This window comes from Triticum urartu, chromosome 6A (genome assembly GCF_056163025.1).
Source record: "Triticum urartu cultivar PI428250 chromosome 6A, HENAU_Tu73, whole genome shotgun sequence".
In the NCBI taxonomy this organism is placed as follows: domain Eukaryota; kingdom Viridiplantae; phylum Streptophyta; class Magnoliopsida; order Poales; family Poaceae; genus Triticum; species Triticum urartu.
The window spans coordinates 88,255,041-88,276,574 of record NC_141878.1 but is presented as its reverse complement, the minus strand read 5'-3'; the positions used below and the strand labels follow the sequence as shown (position 1 = coordinate 88,276,574).

The 21,534-nt window shown below is 46.5% G+C and overlaps 2 protein-coding genes, 1 long non-coding RNA gene and 1 pseudogene across 10 annotated transcripts; 3 read left to right on the top strand and 1 right to left on the bottom strand.

Annotated features, from left to right (window-relative positions):
• Nucleotides 1–2,538: 2,538 nt before the first annotated feature.
• LOC125513559 (uncharacterized) lies at nucleotides 2,539–7,524 on the top strand. Of its 6 annotated transcripts, none has more exons than XR_007286020.2 (4): nucleotides 2,542–3,551; nucleotides 3,669–4,423; nucleotides 5,858–5,968; nucleotides 6,281–7,520. It is a non-coding gene; the product is annotated as an uncharacterized LOC125513559 (long non-coding RNA). The 6 variants fall into 6 exon arrangements; XR_015607401.1 differs by having other exon boundaries at nucleotides 2,544–3,551; nucleotides 3,669–4,088; nucleotides 4,355–4,423; nucleotides 5,858–7,523; XR_015607400.1 differs by having other exon boundaries at nucleotides 2,544–3,551; nucleotides 3,669–4,080; nucleotides 4,355–4,423; nucleotides 5,858–7,522.
• A 154-nt stretch (nucleotides 7,525–7,678) lies between these two features.
• LOC125513558 (mitochondrial import inner membrane translocase subunit TIM22-4) lies at nucleotides 7,679–13,980 on the top strand. Its single transcript, XM_048678684.2, has 5 exons — nucleotides 7,679–7,923; nucleotides 8,106–8,528; nucleotides 12,490–12,680; nucleotides 12,775–12,847; nucleotides 13,467–13,980. Exons 2-5 carry the CDS (start codon nucleotides 8,381–8,383, stop codon nucleotides 13,550–13,552), a joined length of 498 nt encoding a protein of 165 aa, XP_048534641.1. The 5' UTR covers nucleotides 7,679–7,923; nucleotides 8,106–8,380; the 3' UTR covers nucleotides 13,553–13,980.
• LOC147964132 (uncharacterized) lies at nucleotides 8,538–11,785 on the bottom strand (annotated as a pseudogene).
• Nucleotides 13,981–18,394: 4,414 nt separating the features above from the next.
• Nucleotides 18,395–20,969, top strand: LOC125515123 (auxin response factor 5-like). 3 transcript variants are annotated; one of them, XM_048680551.2, is made up of 4 exons: nucleotides 18,395–18,547; nucleotides 19,442–19,488; nucleotides 20,192–20,382; nucleotides 20,653–20,969. In XM_048680551.2, exons 2-4 carry the CDS (start codon nucleotides 19,474–19,476, stop codon nucleotides 20,753–20,755), a joined length of 309 nt encoding a protein of 102 aa, XP_048536508.1. In that variant the 5' UTR covers nucleotides 18,395–18,547; nucleotides 19,442–19,473; the 3' UTR covers nucleotides 20,756–20,969. The 3 variants fall into 3 exon arrangements, with proteins under 3 accessions (XP_048536508.1, XP_048536507.1, XP_087384991.1); XM_048680550.2 differs by lacking the exon at nucleotides 18,395–18,547 and adding an exon at nucleotides 18,553–18,684; XM_087528865.1 differs by lacking the exon at nucleotides 18,395–18,547 and adding an exon at nucleotides 18,666–18,747.
• Nucleotides 20,970–21,534: the final 565 nt, after the last annotated feature.

Here is a 21,534-nt window from a genome sequence, read left to right as displayed (position 1 = left end):
CAATGTTGGCCGAGACGCGGCGAGGGGCTCGATGTTGGGTAGGCTTTTTATGTCGTAGTTGTGTTGTTGTGTTTGGTTGTCCTTGTACGAATCGGGTGTGGAGTTAGTCGCCTTCCTTGTTCGCAGCGAGTGGTAGATGTTGTTGTATGCCTTATTTCTCTCCTTCTATAAAGTTAAGGTACGCAATTTGCGTATCCTCGAAAAAAAGAACTGATCGATGAGTTAACAATAGAACCTCCGTCACAAGCCTCTGCTACGTGCGTACTGACTGCAGAAGCTGATTAATTAGGTTCGTGGGAGAAGAAGGCGGCGGTGGCTTTGAGAAGAACGGATGGGGAAGGACGGAGTACAGTTTCCTGTAGAGAGAATTCCTTATTTGACACTCTCTTAAAATTGTGTTCCTTATTTGACACTGGAGAAAAATTTCTTCCCTATATGATCTCTAGTCTTCATTTTTTCCCTATACGACACTCTAGTGCATTTTGTACACATGAAAAGACCATTTTACCCATATGTATAATGTGACCACAAATATGTACAAGATAATAGTTGTTCCAAAAAAAATCAGTCGAGTTATCCATATGTGACATCAGATATGCTGGTATTGTCATGCCAGTCGATTTGCTACTGTTCTGGACTTCTGGTTAGATTGTATACCTACAGTAGCATATATGTGGAAATGATCCATGCTACATTTTTTGTTAAATATGGGAGCACGCCAGCATGCATCACCATGCAACTGTGCAACACGAGGAGCACCGTACCTACGTAGGTGCGTAAGTGCAAGGTCACGTAAACATTTGACCTCAAGAAAGCATGTGGTTTGGTTTGACCCCCCACACTTTTGAAGAGTCTATTGAATTAGGCCGGCCAGTAAAAAATCAAGTCAAGTGTACTACGTTTAGGAATTTTTCCCTGGATAAGCGGCGGGCACTACAACATGGTAGAGATTCGGAGGCATTGAAAAATGCCTTTAAAAGCTCAAAAGGCGCCCTCAAAGACATAAGAAGGCATTTTGGAAAAATGCTAGAGATGGTCCTGAAGGGAAAGGTTTTTGCAGGCGCTTCAGTAGAATGCCTCAATATATCTTTGAGGGCGTTTTGAAGTACACCTGTGAAACTGCACCCGGTTGGTAGTAACAAAAGGAGGCAGGGTCACTCACACGCACGTACTCTTCCCCCCGTTTGTCAGTGTATTCAAATCCCATTCCTGTACGCACGCTAACACACATGTACAAACAGGTCATCACGATACAGTACCCATATACCCATACCCATATACGCCATACTGAATCACACTACACAGCGTCATTTCCTATTATGTTAGAGAATCTTTAAGAGACGATATGTGGCTCCCCTTTAAACAGGCGAAATCTTAGCTCAGTAGGCGGTATGGGACTAAATAAATTGCTAAGTTCTTTGTGAGCGAAGAGTGGCTCCCGTACAAAAAAAATAGTGGTAGCACGCTAACACACATGTACAAACAGGTCATCATGATACAGTACCCATATACCCATACCCATATACGTCATACTAAATCACACTACACAGCGTCATTTCCTATTATGTTAGAGAATCTTTAAGAGACGATATGTGGCTCCCCTTTAAACAGGCGAAATCTTAGCTTAGTAGGCGGTATGGGACTAAATAAATTGCTAAGTTCTTTGTGAGCGAAGAGTGGCTCCCGTACATTGGCCAGGTGGTAGCACCACTCGAACCAGCAACCTCGGGTTTCTACTTTCTCGGTAGGATGAGCCGACCAACTGAGCAATCAACATTTGCTTGCTTAATTTAGGAAGCGCCTTTATTTTATAGTGCATACATTGGCCAGGTGGGTCGCTGGAGTGCAAAGCCGTGTTAAATTGAAAAATATAACCGAGCTTTCGAATAGGGAAAGAAATTTGCATATTTCTGTTCACATTATGTACAGGGTTAAAAAGGTCTTTTCACGTGTACAAAATGAACTAGAGTGTCATATAGGGAAAAAAATTAAGACTATAGGTCATATATGGAAGAATTTTTTTTCAGTGTCAAATAAAGAACATGATTTTAAGGAAGTGTCAAATAAGGAATTCCCTCTTTCCTGTAAGTCTGGCTTAAGCAGTGAACGTTCGCTCGCGTGGAAACATGGTAAACGTGAATGTTTTTCATGATGGTTTGTGTTGGCCGATGATGATAAATTTAGTCAGAACAAAAGTCATCTATACCAATATAAAAAGACCAAAGGGGTAGATCCAACATATCTTGACCATCAATCACGTTAATCCAACGGTCTTTATTATCCTAATGGTGAGCGACTAAACACATTTAGGGTCAGTTCTTTTAGCGGCTTAAAAAATAAACCACATCCTTCCCAACTTTTTTTATAAGCCGCCTTTTTCATTCATCGAGGCTTATGGACTAGTTATAGGATAAATAATATAGAAGCCTCAACAAATTTTGGCAGCAGCTTATTTTTTAAGCTGAGGAGAGGCGGCTTATTTTTTTAAGCCGCCCAAAAGAACTGACCCTTAGCGCTAAACAGGCTTTCCATTCGCTGATGTTGTTCCTATCGCACAAAACGAAACTCACAGGGGAACCGACGCCTCCTCTCTCCGCCTCAATCATATCGAGCCGCCGCCCCCAACGCATCCAGCTGCCCCACCGACCCGTCGTGCCTTGAGGACGCCGTCCCCATCGCCTCGATCTGCCACCCCTCAGATCTTCGTATCGCCCCCACCAATCGCCTCGTCTGGCCTCGGCCATCGCCGGCGACGCCAGTGGTGAAGCCGCCTCTTACACCGCCTGGCTGACCGTCCATCAGGGATGCCGCCTCCTACATCGCCTGGTCCGCAGACCGTCGGGGACGCCGCCTAGCCAACCGTCAGGGAGGGGGAGGTGTCGCCTAAACCGCGTTGCGGGCCGTCGGGGACGCCGCCTAAACCGCCTTGCCGACTGTCAAGGACGCTGCCTAAACCGCCCTTTGTTCACATCTCCCCCTCACCTCGCACAGTCAGGGGACGAGCCGCCTTCAAACACACAGCCGCCAAGCCGGAGGTCTGTCATCTCTGCTTTCTTTGGTTCATCTTGTTTTTCCAGTGACGTGTTGCTTCACATTTGAAAATTTTCTTCATGTGTGACATATTGATTCACATTGATAAAACTGAAGCCAGCCAAAGCAAGCTTGTTACTAGAGTTCTAAATAAATCCTCCATGGGTTATTTGAATGCAGACATTCAGCAGTTAAGCTTCATTACCAATGTGATTTGCATTGCTTGTGTTTTTGACTCGCCAATGATCATATTATACTGATTTCCCTGATTTTGTACACACATCAAGCAGATGAAAAATAGTCATTCGGGGCGCTTCTCCATCATGATTAGGGAATTGTTCCTAGTTTTTCGTGCAATGTAGCTATCCTCCATTCATCCATCGGTGGAGATGTGAAGTGGTGAACCACATGGGAAGCTCGTCGGTTGGAACTATCTACATCTCAGATGCCAGGCAAAAGATGGACAGAGCGGCGCATGCGGCGGCAGAGCAAGCAGTCAGGGATTCACAACGAGTATTCGAGTTAGACATGCCAGCCCTGTCCAATCATTCATTTTTTTTTGGTTTCTCTAATTTTTCTATTGGAAGGGGATCATTGTGACAAGAGATTATCCAACCATTATGTTTGCCGTTTTTCAGCTGGCACGGAGGGGATCCAGCATTCCTTTGTTGTCTTGTGCAATCAGCCTTCAGGAAGGAACCACAATTGATCTTGTGCAGTTCAAGACTCGCCTCAAGCGTTGCTGTAACAGTTCCTATAGGCACATGGCGGCTGGCCCAACTATGATGCAATCCAATTCAGCATATAGCTTCCTGGACACCCACAGCCACCCAATTGGAATGTTGTATATACACAGCGATACAGGCTATGTACGACCATATGGGAATGCTTTTTTATCTTCTTTCTTTGCTCGCAGATTTGGTCATTTGGATAGCACATTATCAAGTGGTCTTACTTAAAATTCAGTATAATATGAGATACAAGACGAGGTCATTCAGAAAAGTGTTTTCACATGACAGTAACAGTATGGACCTAATACCATAAAAAAGGGTAAGGAGGTAAGGAGAGGTTGTTTGTTGGAATCCACAGTGGACGTACGTACAATTAGTCATGTTAACCTGCCATGTTATTTGCTATTAGCCAAAGCTTAGACAATTTTGTTGAGGTTATTTCTTTTTTTAAGCTTTATTAGTTCTCAAGGCACCCTTTTCTTTTGTCTAGCTCTATATCCACTCAACTTTGATGTATTTTTTTTCTTAGCTCTGCATTTCATTGGTGCCTTGACATTCACACTCATAACAAGTGTTGAAATTCTAACATGCAGGGTTCTTGAGCGGTTGACTGGGGGTCCTTTCCTACATGTTCTCTTATGCACAATTGTACAATTGGCTAGGTAAATGAGTGTACGGTAAATTTCAGATTCTTTTGTAGTTTCATCTGCTGGGATTTTAAGGTAGTATAAGCTTTGGTATTTTGTATAGAAAAGGGTGTTTTTGGATTAACGTGATTGGATGGTCAAGATATGTTGGATCTACCCCTTTGGGGTTTTTTATATTGATATAGATGTACACACTTTAGGGCTCATTCGGTTTGAAGGAAATCAAAACGTAGGAATTAAAAGTAGTATAGGAATTTGATAGGATGGCACTTGCCATCCTAAGGATTTGACTTGCCTCGTTCCTACGCGTAAAATGAGCTTTGAATGGGTGTGTAGTTTCCTCCAAAAACACAGGAAATGAGTAGTATTCCTATGAAATTCCTGTACGCATTTCCTACAAACTGAATGCATATATAGAAAAATTTCCTCCGGAATCCTTGTTCCTGTGTTTTTTCTACAAAAATCCTTCAAACCGATTGAGGCCTTAGTCTTCGTGTTGTTGATGCAAGTAAACAGTTCGCGTAGGAATATGAACCAGATACGCGGCCTTGCACCTGGTGAAGGCTAGCTTCTACAGATTGCTTTCCTGATATTGAATACTTGAGAGGTTTGTCTTTTTGTTACACATATGAAATGGATTTTCTTTTGTGGTATGACATAATCAGTTTGTCGATGTTGGATTTGCGTGAAAAAATAAGGTATATGTATCACCTGCTATTAAAAAAGCATTCATGGATCAAATATAGTGACATTAATTCACAACTTAACTATTCCAATTTGGAAAATGACGGGATGATTGAAGGTGGCACGTATGTACTCCCTCCGTTCGGAGTTACTTGTCACAAAAATGGATGTATCTACAACTAAAATGCATCTAGATACATTCATTTCTTGGACGAGTAATTTCGAACGGAGGGAGTAACAGTTATGGCACTTGCAATATGCCATTGCCAAGCGACACAACCATGAAACATTCTGTCAAGAAAAGGGTGAACAACCATGATACATTTTTTTCAACAAATTTTTATGGACAAAGAGGAAATTTTTCATGAAATGTTTCCTTAGTCATAAAACGGAGGAAATAAACTTGAAGACAATGGGTGGAGAACGACATGAGTAAACCATTAAAGTTTTGTTCTGGATGCAAGATAGGCGGCTCAAAAAAATTCCTAAGGATACACGTGCATTGCACGTGCAAACTTACTAGTACTGTAAAAATGCAAAAAAGTCATACCGTAAAAAGGGGGTTTGTGCAATTTTGCTGGGACCATGAAATATTTTACGCGATCTGTTCTGTCAGAACAACAGTCATACTATAAAAATGTAGAAAAAAAAGTTTTGCAGTATCCTGTAAGCCAATTTTTGCGGGACGGGGTATGTCGAATCTGCTAGAGATGCTCTCACAAACCTCTGCTATGTGCGTACTGATGACAGAAGTTGATTAATTAGGTTTGTGGGAGAAGGCGGCGACGGCTTTGAGAAGAACGGATGGGGAAGGACGGAGTACAGTTTCCTGTAAGTCTGGCTTAACCAGCGAACGTTCGCTCGCATGGAAACATGGTAAACACGAATGTTTTTCATGATGGTTTCTGTTGGCCGATGATGATAAATTTAGTTAGAACAAAGGTCATACTGTAAAAATGCAAAAAAAAGTCATACTGTAAAAAGGGGGTTTGTGCAATTTTGCTGGGACCATGAAATATTTTACACGATCTGTTCTGTCAGAACAATAGTCATAGTATAAAAATGCAAAAAAAAGTTTTACAGTATCCTGTAAGCCAATTTTTGCGGGACGGGTTATGTCGAATCTGCTAGAGATGCTCTCATAAACCTCTGCTACGTGCGTACTGATGACAGAAGCTGATTAATTAGGTTTGTGGGAGAAGGCGGCGGCGGCTTTGAGAAGAACGGATGGGGAAGGAGTATAGTTTCTTGTAGAACAGGCTTAACTGGCGAATGTTTGCTCAGGGACATGGTAAATGCGAATGTCTTCCATGACGGTTTGTGTTGGCCGAGGAAGAAAAAATTAGTTAGCAAACATAGCAAATCCACTTCAGTTTAGTTTTCTAGACATGATTTTCCGTTCTTGTTAAAATAAATTGTCATCCTCGCGACGACATAAATTTCTGTAAGAACTTCGTTTCTTGTAACTGTCGTCACCGATCGTTTTTTAAAGAACTCAGATTTGTTATAAAGATTCATCAAAAACACAAAACATCATAAATATAATAAAAATCACATTGAGTTCTTGAACCACTGGACAATGACCAGTTTCTATATCACAACGAGCCACCGACACGTCACTGTTGTGGCTCCCTTGCCGGCGCTGACCTAACCTTGTCAATGACAGTCGAGAACCAATGCCATGGAGCCACGATCGCCATCGTTGAACCCTTGAATCGATCCGAAGAACCTGACACCAAATCACGTCGTAGCCTATGCACAATGAGAAACCCTAACCTCGCTTCCTCGAGGGGCCGCCAAGAATCAATACCGGAGCTGCGTCTAATCCGCCCCGAAGGACGAGCTCGAGGAGGATTGAAGATTAGAAGACCGACTCAAATATGGAGTGTCGCCATCTGCCCAAGCACTGCCCCTGCGAGCACTAAAACCCTAAACTATCTACTAGTTGGAGCCTAGAGCCGAGGCACTAGGATTCCATTCCCTGCCACCGGTCACTAGAGCGGCAGTCAAAGAGGAGATGAATCCACGACCTCACCGGTGAAGGTCGAGGGGAGGAAGACCTTTTCCTAGTTGCCTTTGATGTTTTTGCAAGTGCACCGAGTTTAGTTGTAGCCTTTTCGAAATGTTCCCCAAGTGTTCCAATGACTCACTCTATTCTTTTATGGAAAAAGACTTTCGCTCCGTTTTATATATAAAGCACCGATCATACTTATTCTTTTTTTTTCACTCCCCCACACAATGTAAGGCCTCTTTTGCTGTGTAAGATTTTTGTAGGAATTCTATAGGATAGGATTTACAAAAGAAAAGAAAAAAAATCCTTTGAAGCCTTTTGATTTGTAGGAATGGATTCTTATTCCTATGTAGGATAGGAATCAATCCTTCACGTTTTGGAGGAAAAAAAACATTAGCCTAGACTCAATGTAAAAATCCTATCCTATGTATCAAATGACATTTCTTTCTTTATAGGAATAGACATGCATGTCATCTCATTTTCTATGATTTTTTTATTCCTATAAAATTCCTATCGGTGCCCGTGAAATCCGCTAGCAACTGAAACCTTTACAAACAAAGATGGCTGAGGCTCTCTCCACAACGCACATCAACGAGAAGAAAAGTGACGTGGCTGTTGCTCGTGCTTTAAGATGAGTGCTTCTGATTGAAACTTTGCTGGCGAACGTTCGCCAAATAGCATCCCCCTTCGAATGTGCCTCCCATTTGGGTCGACTTGGCCCTCCTCGGCAAAACTTGGGGCCGCTGGGACACAGGCTCGAGGGAGACCTGGCCTTTCCTCGCCGCGCGAGAAGCTTCAGGCGGCGGCGGCGGCGGCTCAGGTATGGTTCCCCACTCGCTGGCCCTCCTCCTCCTCCTCCTCCTCCTCTCTCCCACGGCGGAGGATCTTCAGGCCCCCGCGGCCGCCGCCCCTTTCCTTCCCCTGCAGCCATCTTTCCTCTCCCGCGCGAGCCGGCGCAGCCCCTCCATCCCGCCATACTAACCACAGATTCATGTTTTGCAGGTCTTGCTGATAAGGGGACACGGCAGCGTACTCCCGAGAGTACGTTTGCGTCCTCCGGTAGCGGGAAGAGGCAGGCGCCACCGGGATCCCCTTCCCCTGCCTCCCTTACCGCCGCCTCTTTTCTTGGAGGGGAGGAAAAGAAAGGAAAGCCGAGCAGGACAAGTAGCCAGCGCTCGGCTTCTTCTCCAATCCCATTCATCGCCTTTCCAGTGATCCTCACGGCCCGCAGCTAGCTCCACCGTCGTACTACCGGGAGGGGGAGATCAGACTGTGAGATGGCTTCGCCGGAGCCATCCGCTGGCGGCGATGCGGCCAGCCAGAGTGCTGCGGTGCAGCCGCTCCAGCTGCCAACGCCGGAGGAGATCAAGGGGCAGGAGATGATGAACAACTGCGCCGTCCGGAGCGTCCTCAGTGGAGTCATGGGTAACGTTACTCACCACCTCCAACTCAAATCTCTTAATACTATGTACAGTATATGGTTAGTGCTATTCGGTTACTGAGCAAATTGTACTACCGGGGCGCATTATACAACTCTGTAATTGAATTATGCTAAAATGCCAAGTTAATATGTCTCCATGATCTTGCTCAAATGCCATGCAATCAGAGTTTCTGGATGGTGTCACATGGATGTGGTTGTTCATTCTTTAGATGGTTAGCTCTTCACCTGAAGAATTACAAATAAAACAATGCCAGCTCTGCAAGAGATGAACTTAAATTTATTTTGAGCTTAAGAACTTAAATATGTTCATATGCTGATTCGTTTGTACTCACTTGTACAACTGTCTACTGTTAATTAGTTACTCTAGCTGCTCAAAATCTTTGGTGGCAATAGAAAACACTTCTTTGATCCCGTCTTGATGATCCTTCATGCGAAGTGGCATGTGATAGTGCATAATGGAGGTGCCTTTGTTTCAACTTTTTTTTGTTATTGAGGGAAATACCTTTGTTTCAAGTGAATTTGCCTGGGAGAGTTGGGGTCTAAGTTTTTGTAGTGATTCGTGAAGTAAAGTTGGGGTCATGAAATCAACCCAATTAAATTCCGGTACTTAACACGTTGGTAGGAGCTGGGTTCCTACCGGGTCTAGCTCGTAGGTTGTAGGGGTGGAAGGGGGCTTGGCGTGGAGGAAGGCGAGGTCGCCGGCGCTGGGGCGCCGTCACGAGAGAGAGAGAGAGAGAGAGAGAGAGAGAGAGAGAGAGAGAGGGCTCAAGGGTTAGGTCTCCCGGCTCCCTTCAGGAAGCCGAGCAAATATGATTGCTTCTGCTTAACTTCAAACGAGTCCTTACATGAGTTTATATAATCTCCAAATATGATAACTGGGCTAAGCCTCTAATAATGATAAGATAACTGGGCCAGGCCCCTAATTGCCTGGGCTGTAGTATATGCCGGCCATAACATCTCTCCCCGCCTGCACAAACAGCTCGTCCTCGAGCTGGAAGGGTGGGGAAGCGCTTGCGGAATTCCTCGAGGTGATCAACGGGCGCCAACGCAGACGTGGCCGGGCACGTAGGGCTCGCCGCAGTTGAAGCACAACCCTTGGCGGCGACGTTCGAGTTGCTCGGCCGGGGTGAGCCGGCGGAACGGGCGCGCCGCTGTCACGGCGAGGGGCGCCACGGAAGCCTGAGCAGGCCGACCCTGCGCGGGAACTTCCGGCCAGGGTGGCGGCCCAGCGGCCCGGGGTGGTGACGCCTGCTGGATGGCCACCGCGTGGCGCTCGAACACGCAAGCGTAGTACATGGCCGTTTGGAGGTCCTGTGGCCCGCGCATCTCCACGTCCACGCGGATGTGGTCCGGTAGGCCGCCGACGAAGAGCTCAGCCCGCTGACGAGCCGAAACACCGTGGGCGTGGCATGCCAGTGCCTGGAAGCGGTCGACGAAGTCTTGCACTGTGGTGAGGAACGGAAGGCCCCAAGCTCCGCCAGATGGCTCCTGCGTGTAGGCGGACGGAAGCGCAAGAGGCACAGATCGCGGAAATGCTCCCATGGTGGCATGCCGTCCTCGTCCTGCTTGAGGGCGTAATACCACGTCTGGGCGGCGCCTCGGAGATGATAGGAGGCGATCCAGGTGCGGTCGGACGCAAGCATGCGCTGCCCCCTGAAAAATTGGTCGCATTGGTTGAGCCAATTCAGGGGGTCGACGGTGCCGTCGTAGGTCGCGAACTCCAGCTTGGAGAATCTCGGCGGTGGCTGAGCGTGGACGACGGGCGGGTATGTGTCATCCGTGCGACGGCGTCGAGTGTGCGGGCTGTAGAGTACTGCCATGGAAAAGGGGCCTGTCCACACCATTGTAGGGACCCGCGGCACCCGAGGACCCGCCGAATTGCATGATCGGGGGCGGCGCCGGCGGTGACAGCACGTGTGGCTGTCCTGAAGCCATCGTGTAGACAGGCTCGATGGATCCGACGAGCCAGGCCGGTAGCCGAGATGGCGACGGGGGAAAAGGACCTGGTGGATGGGCACCCCGGGCGCCGTCGACGGAAGGCCCGGCCCCGAGATCGCCGGTGGTGGCGGCGGCTGCTTCCGCTGCGGCAGTGGCATGATGGATGCGCCGAGGTCGCTGGTGGGGGCGGCTGCCACGGGAGCTGCTGCGGCCCCGGGATGGTGGTGATGGGGGCGGGCGGCTGCAGGCCTGCAACCCATAGTGCCCCGCGAGGAAGGTGCAGATGCCCTGGACCACCTGAGTCAGGTCCCGGAGCGCCGCCGTCATCTCCTCCGGGGTGAGCACGGCGGGGGCGGGCGCGGGTGGCGTCCAGGCGGCGGAGGAGGCCGGCCCGGTCAGGGACGGCGTGCTGGCCGCGGTCATCGGCGACGAAGAGGCGATCGGCAGCGGAAGGGAGGGGGTGGGCGGTGGCGCGGACATGATCGAGCCTGAGACACCTGATACCAGATTGGTAGGAGCTGGGTTCCTACCGGGTCTAGCTCGTAGGTTGTAGGGGTGGAAGGGGGCTTGGCATGGAGGAAGGTGAGGTCGCCGGCGGCTAGGGTTAGGTCTCCCAGCTCCCTTCAGGAAGCCGAGCAAATATGTTTACTTCTGCTTAACTTCAAATGAGTCCTTACATGAGTTTATATAATCTCCAAATACGATAACTGGGCCAGGCCCCTAACTGCCTGGGCTGTAGTATATGACGGCCATAACACACGTAGTATTATTACCTTTCAAAGAATTAAAGATTGAGAGTTTCTCTACATGTCAGATGGTCAAGTATTCAGAAAGTGGTTGGATAAAGTTTCAAGTAGTCTGAAAAGGGTTTTGGTAGAGCATTAGAAAGGTTGCTGCTTAACAATGCACAATCGTTATCTGTTGTAGCTACAACATTGTGCCATAGGCATACAGCGTGATGTGCAGAAAATAGCAAGGTTGGCGTTTAGTGAAGGTTGGTCTGCCAGTTTTTCTAATTTTTGAGCAATAATCTGAATATTTTTGTACAGCTTTAGAAAGGTTGCTGTTTGGCAGTGCGCCTCTCTGAATCCTTTTCATGTCAATGCTGCAAGAAGTATAATGCAATAGACATACATCGCAGCCATGCTGGTAATGGCTTGGTGTTTGATCATGTCAACACTGATGTTGTGGCCTTTCCTAGTGTTATTCGCAACCAATCTGACCTTTGGAAGGTTTGCATTTCCTCTGCCTTGGATGTTGGCCATCTTATCTCCTGGTTTCCTAGTGTTGTTCCTTTTAGCATTGGGTATGTGCCTTCCTCTGTTTGCATGCTTGATTGTACAGTTTTTGCTGCGTGAATAAAATCGATCAGAGCAGGTGTGGTTCATCCAGTTGTCTCCTAAAAAAAGTTTGCTCTGATCCATTCATTCCATGATCTGCTGTTTCTTCTGCTTCAAATGAAGAAACTAAACATCGGATCTAATGCTATAGCATTGTGTGTGTATGTGCGTCCACGTGTGAGTACTAGTAACATTTCACTTGTGCAGTATATGTAGCTTTCCAACAACTTGTTGATATTTCATTGAATCTAGAACATGGCAAAGGCCTGCGATGTTAAAGTATTTATTGTCTGATTTTGCCCTGCTTAATGATTTGTTTGTTAACGTTTAGAGGATAGAATCAGTGATGTTGATACCGTGCACTCTATTTTATGTATTACCAAACTATCAGTATTTCCTATAGTTTGACAGTTGGTATCCTTAAGACAACAGCCAATAGTCAGTGGCTGGATACTCCGTCCTATACTAACTTAGAAGTCATGTTGAGTTGTTGGCTACTGGCTTGTGCTTCTATGCTTGTCAATCATTTTGCGTCATGCTAAACTACTTAGAGCATCAGCTATGGGCTTATCCCACATGGGGCTCACTTACAAGTGCATAATGTTTCATAAAATGGACTTATGGAGTATGCACATCTGTTATTAACTGCATTGCTTTCATTCAATAGGTGGTGGTCTTGGTGTACTTATGGGACTGTTTTTTGGAGCTTTGGAAAATCCGATAATGTCAGAGGAGATGACAGCAAGGCAACAAATAGTCTACCAGGCAAAACAGATGGGTAGGAAAAGTATGAGCCATGCTAAGACCTTTGCAGTGATGGGCTTGATTTTCTCTGCAGCTGAATGCGTCGTAGAGAAGGTAGGTGCAGCGTGACATTTTTTTTCATTCCATTTATGAGCATTTCTGTAAAAACATACTTATTTGGACGCTTCGAATGGTCATATCCTGTCAGGCTCGGGCAAAGCATGACATTACCAATTCGGCAGTAGCTGGCTGTGTCACAGGAGGGGCTTTAGCCGCAAAAGGTACGTCTTGTAAATAACTGTGGATGAGAACCAACATAATTTTTACAATGGATCGACTTATGCTCCTAAGAGAATTTCCCTATCTGCAATCGTTAGAGATGTTTTAGGCTGGCTTGAGGTGGATGGGCCGACATTTCTTTTTGACTGTAAGAATGGGAGTAAACTCACTCTAAAAGTAGTTTGGTTCTACTAGGGCAAGTTGAAGGGCAGTCGTACTCATCATGTAGTCGGTGCGTCAGGCTAGCAGTTTGTGTCCCACATTCTCTGTTATGAGATTTCAGATAGTTTAACCAATGCTATACTTCTTACTGTATTCGGGAGCTTATAGATACTCATCATGTAGTCGGTGTGCCAGGCCAGCATTCTGTTATGGTGTTTTGACCACTTGCCTTGTCTACCCCTTGATTCTTTACTGCTTAGCCAAAGTTGTGATTGCTTATTTTGAATCATTTTTTTGCTAGCTAATAAAGCATTAAATAATAATAATGAGGACGAGAGAAGCGTGGATAACAATTAGCAAAGCACTCTAGCACCACTAGCAAGTTGTTATACTGTTATTGGTTATACAGCCCAATTTGATATTTCATCCTCCCTAATGGAACTGGTATTTTTCTTGCAGGTGGCCCTCAAGCTACATGTATCGGGTGCGTGGGTTTTGGTGCCTTCTCTGTGGCGATTGAGAAGTTCATGGAACGGCATACTTGAATCGGCGATGGAAACGCTGCATCCTATAAATCAAGTGGTGCGTCTTTGTAGCAAATCATTAGCAGGATTCAGCATTGGCCGAAGAAGTTTTGGTTATCTTGCAATATTCAGTCGTTGGCATGTACCCAGAGGTGGGGTAGCCTAAATTTTTGAAGTCTTGCGGCTATTCATAGCACTGAGTAGCTAAATTAGTCTGTAGCCAGTTTGATGCCATGTACCCAGAGATGGGGTATATACGCATTTTCGCTGATGCGATCTCGCGCCATGTTATCTGTGCTGATGTTTGAATGATTTCAGAGAAGTCTATTTTACTTTTCATACTTGTGCGTGGCAATGACTTGAAACCTGCTCTGGTCTTGTACCTGTTAGGCTGACAAAGTAATAATAGCATTACTAAGTTCTCTATAGTAATCAATGTGATTTCTTTTTGTGATAAGTAGTCAATGCAATTATACAATGTATTTTTGTTATTCCGTGTGGGGTATCAATTTTATTTTCTGGCAACGACTCTAAATTTAATCATGCCAATGGTAAATATCAGAACACACTCCAGGGTAAAGTATATTATTCAACAGTTCGTTAGACCTAGAACTAAGACCCAACGAGACAAATTTAATCTATCCGTACATTCCAACGAGTATGATCATCATGCTGGCCTGGTAATCTTTGTACTCCCTCCGTCTAGGAATACTTGTCAGAGAAATATATTCATTTCTCCAACAAGTAATTTCGGACGGGAGTATTTGTTAGCATTCCAAGTTAGGAAGTCTGTTAGGGTTTCCAACGGTATCATCTTTCCAAAACGAAAGCATTTCTACAGTATAGTACATCCAACCAACATGAGTAAATTACATGTGTTTTTGGATGCTGTATGTTCCATCCACATTATATTTCATAATACTCCCTATATTGCAATCAAATATGCATATCATGGTTTTCTCAAGAGTGGTATTATAAATCATATATACTACATAATACCCTGCTCATTGATGCGGTTATCTTGTTTTTCTCATGTGTATTACTCACCCCTTCCTAAAATAAGTGACTCAATTTTATATTAACTTTATACTAGAGTTAGGATATAAGTTGAGTCATTTATTTTAAAACGAAGGGAGTATTATGAAAGAGATGGGAAAGAGCCCCGTCGCAACTGGGTTTACATGTTGTTATTGTATGTATGCCCCCACTCCACCCAAGTGAACGAAGTAGTGGGCGACACCTCCATAGTCGTGAACTTGGCCGCGTATTCAGACTTGGCCATAAACCAGCCTCCTTTCTCCCATTACCAAGCAATGGTATCCCTTTGCTGCGGGTCCAGAACAATCCCGGCCATGAGCGGCCAAAGGTGTAGGAATTGCGTTAGGAACATCTCCAGCCGTTGGTCTTTCAGGAGGCGCTAAAAATCGCCCCTAGGGATGCACCGGTGCAAAACGCGCGCTGGGACGTGATGCCACCCAGTCGCGACGTTCACGGATTTTTTTTGAAAATTAAAGTACGGCACAAACAAGGCGTTTCGGCGACTTCAAACCAAATTCAACCAAACACGGCACAAACACGCCCACTCATACATATTTAAAATATTTTATAAAAAGAAAAAAAATACACTACTAGGCCCGCCCGCCGTCTCGCTCGCCTCGCCGCTCCTCGCCGCCCGCTGCCCTTGTAGTTCTACATGCCGAGGAGGCTGTAGAACCGCGTGTAGTCGCTGTCGTCGTCGTCGTCGTCGTTGTCGTTGTCGTCGTAGTCGTCGTCGTCCCGCCTCCGCCGCGGCCGCCGTCCCTGCTGCAACCCTCCCCCGGTTGGCGCGGCGGGTTGGACGGTCCGGCAGCGTCCTCGTCGTCGTCGCTGTTGGGGATCACGACGCCGTGCTCGTCCTCGCGCCCACGCTTGCGGGCGGCGATCTCCTCCAGGGCCCGGGTCTGCCGGGCCATCTTAGTCCGGAGGTAGTCGTCGCGCGCCCACCATAGGGCGTCCGCGTCGGAGAAGCCGCGCCGGGCTATCTCCTCGTACTCCGGGGGGAGGCTGAGCTCTGGTTTGGGCGCGACGAGGACGAGACAGTCCGAGGCGGGGGCGGAGTCGGCGATGCGGACACCGGAGCTGCAGGTGCGCCGGCTGACAGGCGTGTCGTCCTGGGGCTTCGGCTTGACGGGGCGGAGGCAGGGAGAGCCACCTGACCGACCGGACGAGGAAGAGGACGCCCCGGGGTCCATGCGCCTCGGCGTCCACGAGCTCCCATGGCGACGAGAGAAGGACGGGGGCTCCGGGTACTCCAGCCTCGGCGTGTTGCCGCCCTCGATGTACTCGAGGATGGCCTCCAGCATGCGGTCGGGCACGCCCCACCATCGGCGCCGCCCCTCGGAGTTGAGTCTGCCGGAGGGCACGACGCCGTTGGTGGCCTCGAGCTGCTCGGCGTGGCGGTGGCGGAAGTAAGACTCCTAGAGCGGGCTGTCCGGGACGTACCGTGGCCCTTCCCTCGCCGCCCGCGATAGGGAGGCGCGGATACGCGCGATCTCCGCACGCCGCGCCGCCCCGGTGGGTGGTGGTGGCACCGGGACCCCGCCGGCGCTGATTCTCCATGCCCCGGGCACCCGCATGTCCGGCGGGACCGGGTACTCGACCTCGAAGAGGAGCCGGGCTTCATCCTCGTGAAGGTGACGGCGGCCGAAGCCATTCGCCGCCGCACCGTCACCTGGGAAGCGTTCAGCCATTTCTTTGAACCGGGGACGGCGAGGGGAGAGGGAGGAAGGGGAGAGAGGACGCATCGGCGGTGGAGACTCTGTGCGTGCCACCGGCGCGCTGGGGGTCGGCTTATATAGGCGGAGGTGCCGCACGCACGTGTGGCCGCCGCGTTACGCATGGCATGCACGGGGTCATTGCCTTCATTGCGCCGCCCGTGAGGCATCAGTGGCGGAGGCTGACCGGCGCGGCAGCTTTGGCATTGATTCATCGCGGAAAACGAGGCGATGAGGACGACGAAGCGACGAGAAGCGAGACAAGTCGCTGACAAAGAGGGCCCGCGGCTCTTTCACGTCAAAAACGATTCGCCCGGCGCCCCCGAGCGCCCCCAACTCACCGAGGTCGGGTTGGATCCGTTAGCACCAATTTCGACCCGAGCCGGCGAAAATTGAGCCCATGGGGGCGCGACTGAATCGATTTTTTGACATCGACGACTGAAAAGTCGCCTAGGGGGCCTTGTCGGGGACACGGCTGGAGATGCTCTACGGCTGCCGCGTCCATTGACGGCCCAACATCACGAGCCCAAGCTCCATCGGATAGAGCATCGTAGACACTCCGCCTATCCCTTGTTCGTTTGGTCACCCTGTTGTAAACTTGCAGGGCTAGCCATGGGGTGCAACATGATTATAGTGAACTCCGATTGCATGGAGGTGATTGAGATTATAAAACATGGTGGCCATTCTTTTGGGCCCGCGGCAGCGATCTAGTACTACGATTGCTTCTTCCTTTGTCATGAGCTCAGTGATGTTTCGTTCGAGTTTTGTTCTAGGGAAGGCAATATGACGACACATGTTTTAGCTAGTAAGTCGGAGCTTAGCCCTATTGTGTGGTAAAAGGATCCTCCTAATTTTCTTGTGGCTGTCTTGTCAAACGATGTTTTTTTTGCCTAATAATGAATAAACCCGCCATGAAGGTTTTCGCTAAAAAAACTGGCAGGGCTAGCTCTTCAATCCTATAGCCATTAAACCACAGGGCTAGCCGAGAATGCATAGGAGCTCTCAGGTGCTACGCCCTTCTATATTCAAAAATAATTTAATAATTCACAAAAAGTCAAAAAAATCCTGGAATTTTTTATGGAATCAAACATGATCAGGTATTGCACTCGTATAAAAAGATTTAAATAGGAAATGACTTTTATTGTATCTGGGGTTAAAGATTTCTCAAAAAATACTAGATACAAGTACTATTTATGCTATATTGTCGTCATAAATTTGTTTTTTTGTCCTGAAATCAACGAGAATTATTCCTTGGCCAAACATTTTATATGAGTACAATACCTAGTCATATTTCGTTCAAAAATATATCCAACATTTTTTTGGCTTTTTTTGAATTATTAAATTATTTTTGAATATAGGGGGGGTGGGGGGGGGGGGGGGGGTGGAGCACCCGAGTGCTCCTAATCCGCTTCCAGGGCTAGCCTACTATTTTATGATGGATCTAATAGTATCGATTTCGTATTAAGAATGTCGATAAACTTTTTTATAAACTTGGTCAAATTTTCAATAGTTCTGCCTCAGACAAACCTAATGTACGAAGTAAAAAAAGAAAGTAGGGCCGGTGTTTAAGAAAAACCAATTTATTTTACAAGTACGTATATACAGATACATACATCCATTTGAGGGACAAATTTGGAATAAATTTTTTCAGACGGAGGGAGTATATCGTAGAGTGACGAGGGAACCAATAACTCTGTACGCTGATTTGACCGATGCGGACGGCAACAAACTAGAGCACGTGTCGTGTGCCTGTTCGCCTACCGCGCTGTTGGGTGCGGTGAGGTGAGAGCGGGGCCCTCACATGTAGAAATTTTGCCATGTCACAATATAACATTCACACTTTTTGTTGTGAATGTTGATAAACGTTTCTACGAACTTGATTAAAATTTTGATTGTTTGATTTCAGACAAACCTCATACGCAAAGTAAAACTTTGATTGTTTGACCCCAGAAAAACTTCTGATAAACTTTTCTATGAACTTGGTTTATTTTTTAAGTTACATCGTGTCTGACCTGGGCTGACGAGTGACGAGGGAACCAATAATTCTGTATGCTGATTTGACCGATGCGGACGCCAACAAACAGCTGCACCTGTCGTGTGCTCGTTCGCCTACCGCGTTGCTGGGTGCGGTGAGAGCTGGCCCCTACCCCCCTCTACGCGCACCGCAGAGCCGGTTGATCACTTGATCTGTTGTCCTGTACCAAACCACCACTACCACTGCTCTCCGGCTCCTCCGCCCCCCGCCCGCCCGTGGTCAGGTCAGGTGAGAAACCTCGTCCCTCCCCCAGCCATCGCTCCTCCATTTCCCTCGGTCCATTCCCCTTTTTAGGTGGCGGGGAAACCTCGAGCGCCTCCGGATTGGGATGATCTGGGCAGGGTTCCTACGCCCCGGATCCTCAGGTTGAGCTAAACTGCACTGCTTCGGATTGATGTAGCAAGGCAACGATATGGGGTCCGTTGGGGGTATGATCCGATACAGTCAGTTTTCGTTGATTGCTCTACGAGAAAATAAAGAAGTTTTTTCTTAATTGCGTGCCCTAGAAAAGTTTACAGGTTTCGATTCAGATTAAAAGGTGGTGATTACTAGAAGGTACCCCTTTAACAAAAAAGAGATAATATAGTCTTTTGTCTACAAATCAATCTACTCATACGTTTGCAGGCTAATATGACGATAACCTTTTAAAGTATCTTTATAAGATTCATGCAAAGATTCATGCAAACTTTTAAAGGGGTTGTACCAACGCGCAAAACACTTGCGTGAGATGAGCTTAGACAAAAATATCTCATGTGTGCTTGAAATTGACTTGCGCCAATACTTTTAGCGATTGTTGATGAGCTAAGATGTGAAGCCAAATATAAGTACTAGGTATCTTTTCTAAAGAGTGAAACCCCGCTTTGGATAATTTTAGTCGAGCCATGGATCCAAGTAGTAACCAGGAGTGGCAGTTTGGGCAGAGGGTATGGAAACACTAGTCTTGCTGGTAACTGCACTTGAGTTTGCCAAGTGTCAAAATCGTATCTCAACTACAGAATGCAAAGAGAGGATGCTCGTCGGGAAATGTCGGTTTGCATGGTTTCTGTCATTTTGTCATCAGATATGGCTTGGAGTCCCATCGATTCTCTAATTAACGATGCCGCCTTGTTGATTGTTGAACAGAAATTCTCGGCGCCTTGCCCCTTTGCCAGAGGATGCCACTCATTAAGGTTTGCTCTTTCCTCTAGACAATATGTTTTTTCAAGCAGTGTATGTTTCCTAATGCATAATGAGTAATTTGTGAGGCATTACTGAGAAACAGAAGTGCATTTCTGACCACTGCACTGTAATGCTGATTTATTATGAAGCAGAGCCTCCTCCAAATGTTAGAATAGATATCCATCATACAAGGACTATCAGGACATATTTATGCACATAATCATCATATCAAAACTAAGTTATGCTCTGGCTAGTTATCAAAGTTTGTAACTGTGCCCCCGCAAAAAAAAAGTTTGGAACTCTAATTTTCTAATATCCATCATATAAGGACTATCAGGATATGTAGTAAGATGACGGTTGTATGTATGGTCAGATATAGGCAAGTATTTAGGCATAATATCCTTACTCCTATGAAGATCTTCAATTTGTGGTGGTGGTCTATTCATCTTCGGGCCACGCCAACTGTTGACCTGGCCCAAACCATTTAAATGAGAGCGGGTATGGGTGAATTTAGCTCAGCCAAATGATAGTGTAGTGTCCTTCTTAAACATTGTTGCATGGGTATTGTTCTATTAGCTTTAGACAATTGGATATTATGCCTATGATGCCAAACATGGGTATTGTTCTATTAATGAGCCGTGATCTCTTGACCATATGCTTTCTTTGTTGTGTTCATTCATTCTTCTGCATGTTATCTTAACCTATGTTTTTTAGGTCCACAAACGTGGGGCTATAGGCCGCTCCATTGACATCGCTAGGTTCTCTGAATACGGAGAATTATATCAAGCTTTGGCCCACATGTTTGGCATCGAAGGGCAACTCGAAGAACGACAGACTAAAGGTTGGACGTGTCTCTACCAGGATGATGAGGGTGACTTCCTACTTCTCGGTGATGGCCCATGGGAGTAAGTCCACCGTTAACTTTCTGCCTATGGCAATATGAACTTCTCAAGATTCCTGATCTCAAATATTCCCCGAGAAACTGGAAGCTGTTAAAATGTCAGCAGTTGATACAACTGAAACACAAATGTGTGCATATTTCCTTAAAAGGGAAGTTTAGGAGACTGCCCTTTTTTCTTTTACTGTTCATATGACATATGATGAAAGATTCTATTATTTTTCGGTAAAGATTCTATTGGTTGGGTACCCTGACATTTTTGACATGGATGCTGCAGGGAGTTTGTGATCAGCATCAAGTCCATTCAGATCATGTCACCTCAAGAGGTTGACCAGAAGTTTCTGCAGAAGCTGGGTGGTGGTTTAGCATCAAGGCTGTAGCTTACAAAATCAATGCAGTGAAGAATATAGTGTATATGTGTGAGCTTATTGTTGTGAGGGCTAAAATTCTCCTAATACTAGCTTGATCACGCGCGCTGCGACATTTGCCGTGAGGATTATAGTTCTCCTAAAACTTGTTGGGATTATGTGTCCTGCAACTATATTCAAATACTTATTATCATTAATATTCGGAATACCTCATATGGAATTATACATGTGTTTTGTGCATGGAATTGCTCTTGCTAGAATGTACTTAAGTGTTGCATGCTTAAGGAAACCGGTCAATTATCGGTGGATATGCTTTATATATTGGAAAGACTATCCGGATACGCTGATAATTGAAAGAAGCTAGATCGTGTAATTAGATTACGGCCCTAATGTTAATCTACATAATTAGAGGAATTTATACTCTATTATGACGCGTTGCTCACAGGCGCGTGCTTCAGGGACTCGATGGATAGGATCCACTAATAGACAAATTATATCGTGGTTGGTAGTTTGATTTGGACTCTATCCGGAAACTAGTTTAAAGACTAGGAATCTTATAACTGTATAAGAGGCGGACTCTTTGGAAACACAGTATAAGAAGGTCCCTACCCCCTAGCATCGGATATGCAATTGTGAGCGGCATTACGAAAAAGCGCGGAAGAATAGGGGGTAGACAACAACATATTTCTAACATTGGTATCAGAGCGGATTAGGGTTAACGACAATAGTCGTATGACTCGATTCGACCGGAAAACAATTCCGTTGCGTACTCTGCTTGTGGTCAACTAGTC

What these genes read in the sequence shown, in the direction of transcription:
- LOC125513558 (XM_048678684.2), top strand. Translation starts at nt 8,381, where the DNA reads ATGGCTTCGCCGGAGCCATCCGCTGGCGGCGATGCGGCCAGCCAGAGT. An exon ending in CGTCCTCAGTGGAGTCATGG is followed by an intron (nt 8,529 to 12,489) that starts GTAACGTTACTC and finishes TTCATTCAATAG; the next exon opens with GTGGTGGTCTTGGTGTACTT. An exon ending in AGGGGCTTTAGCCGCAAAAG is followed by an intron (nt 12,848 to 13,466) that starts GTACGTCTTGTA and finishes TTTTTCTTGCAG; the next exon opens with GTGGCCCTCAAGCTACATGT.
- LOC125515123 (XM_048680550.2), top strand. Translation starts at nt 18,648, where the DNA reads ATGATCTGGGCAGGGTTCCTACGCCCCGGATCCTCAG. An exon ending in CCTACGCCCCGGATCCTCAG is followed by an intron (nt 18,685 to 19,441) that starts GTTGAGCTAAAC and finishes ATTGTTGAACAG; the next exon opens with AAATTCTCGGCGCCTTGCCC. An exon ending in CTCGGTGATGGCCCATGGGA is followed by an intron (nt 20,383 to 20,652) that starts GTAAGTCCACCG and finishes TGGATGCTGCAG; the next exon opens with GGAGTTTGTGATCAGCATCA.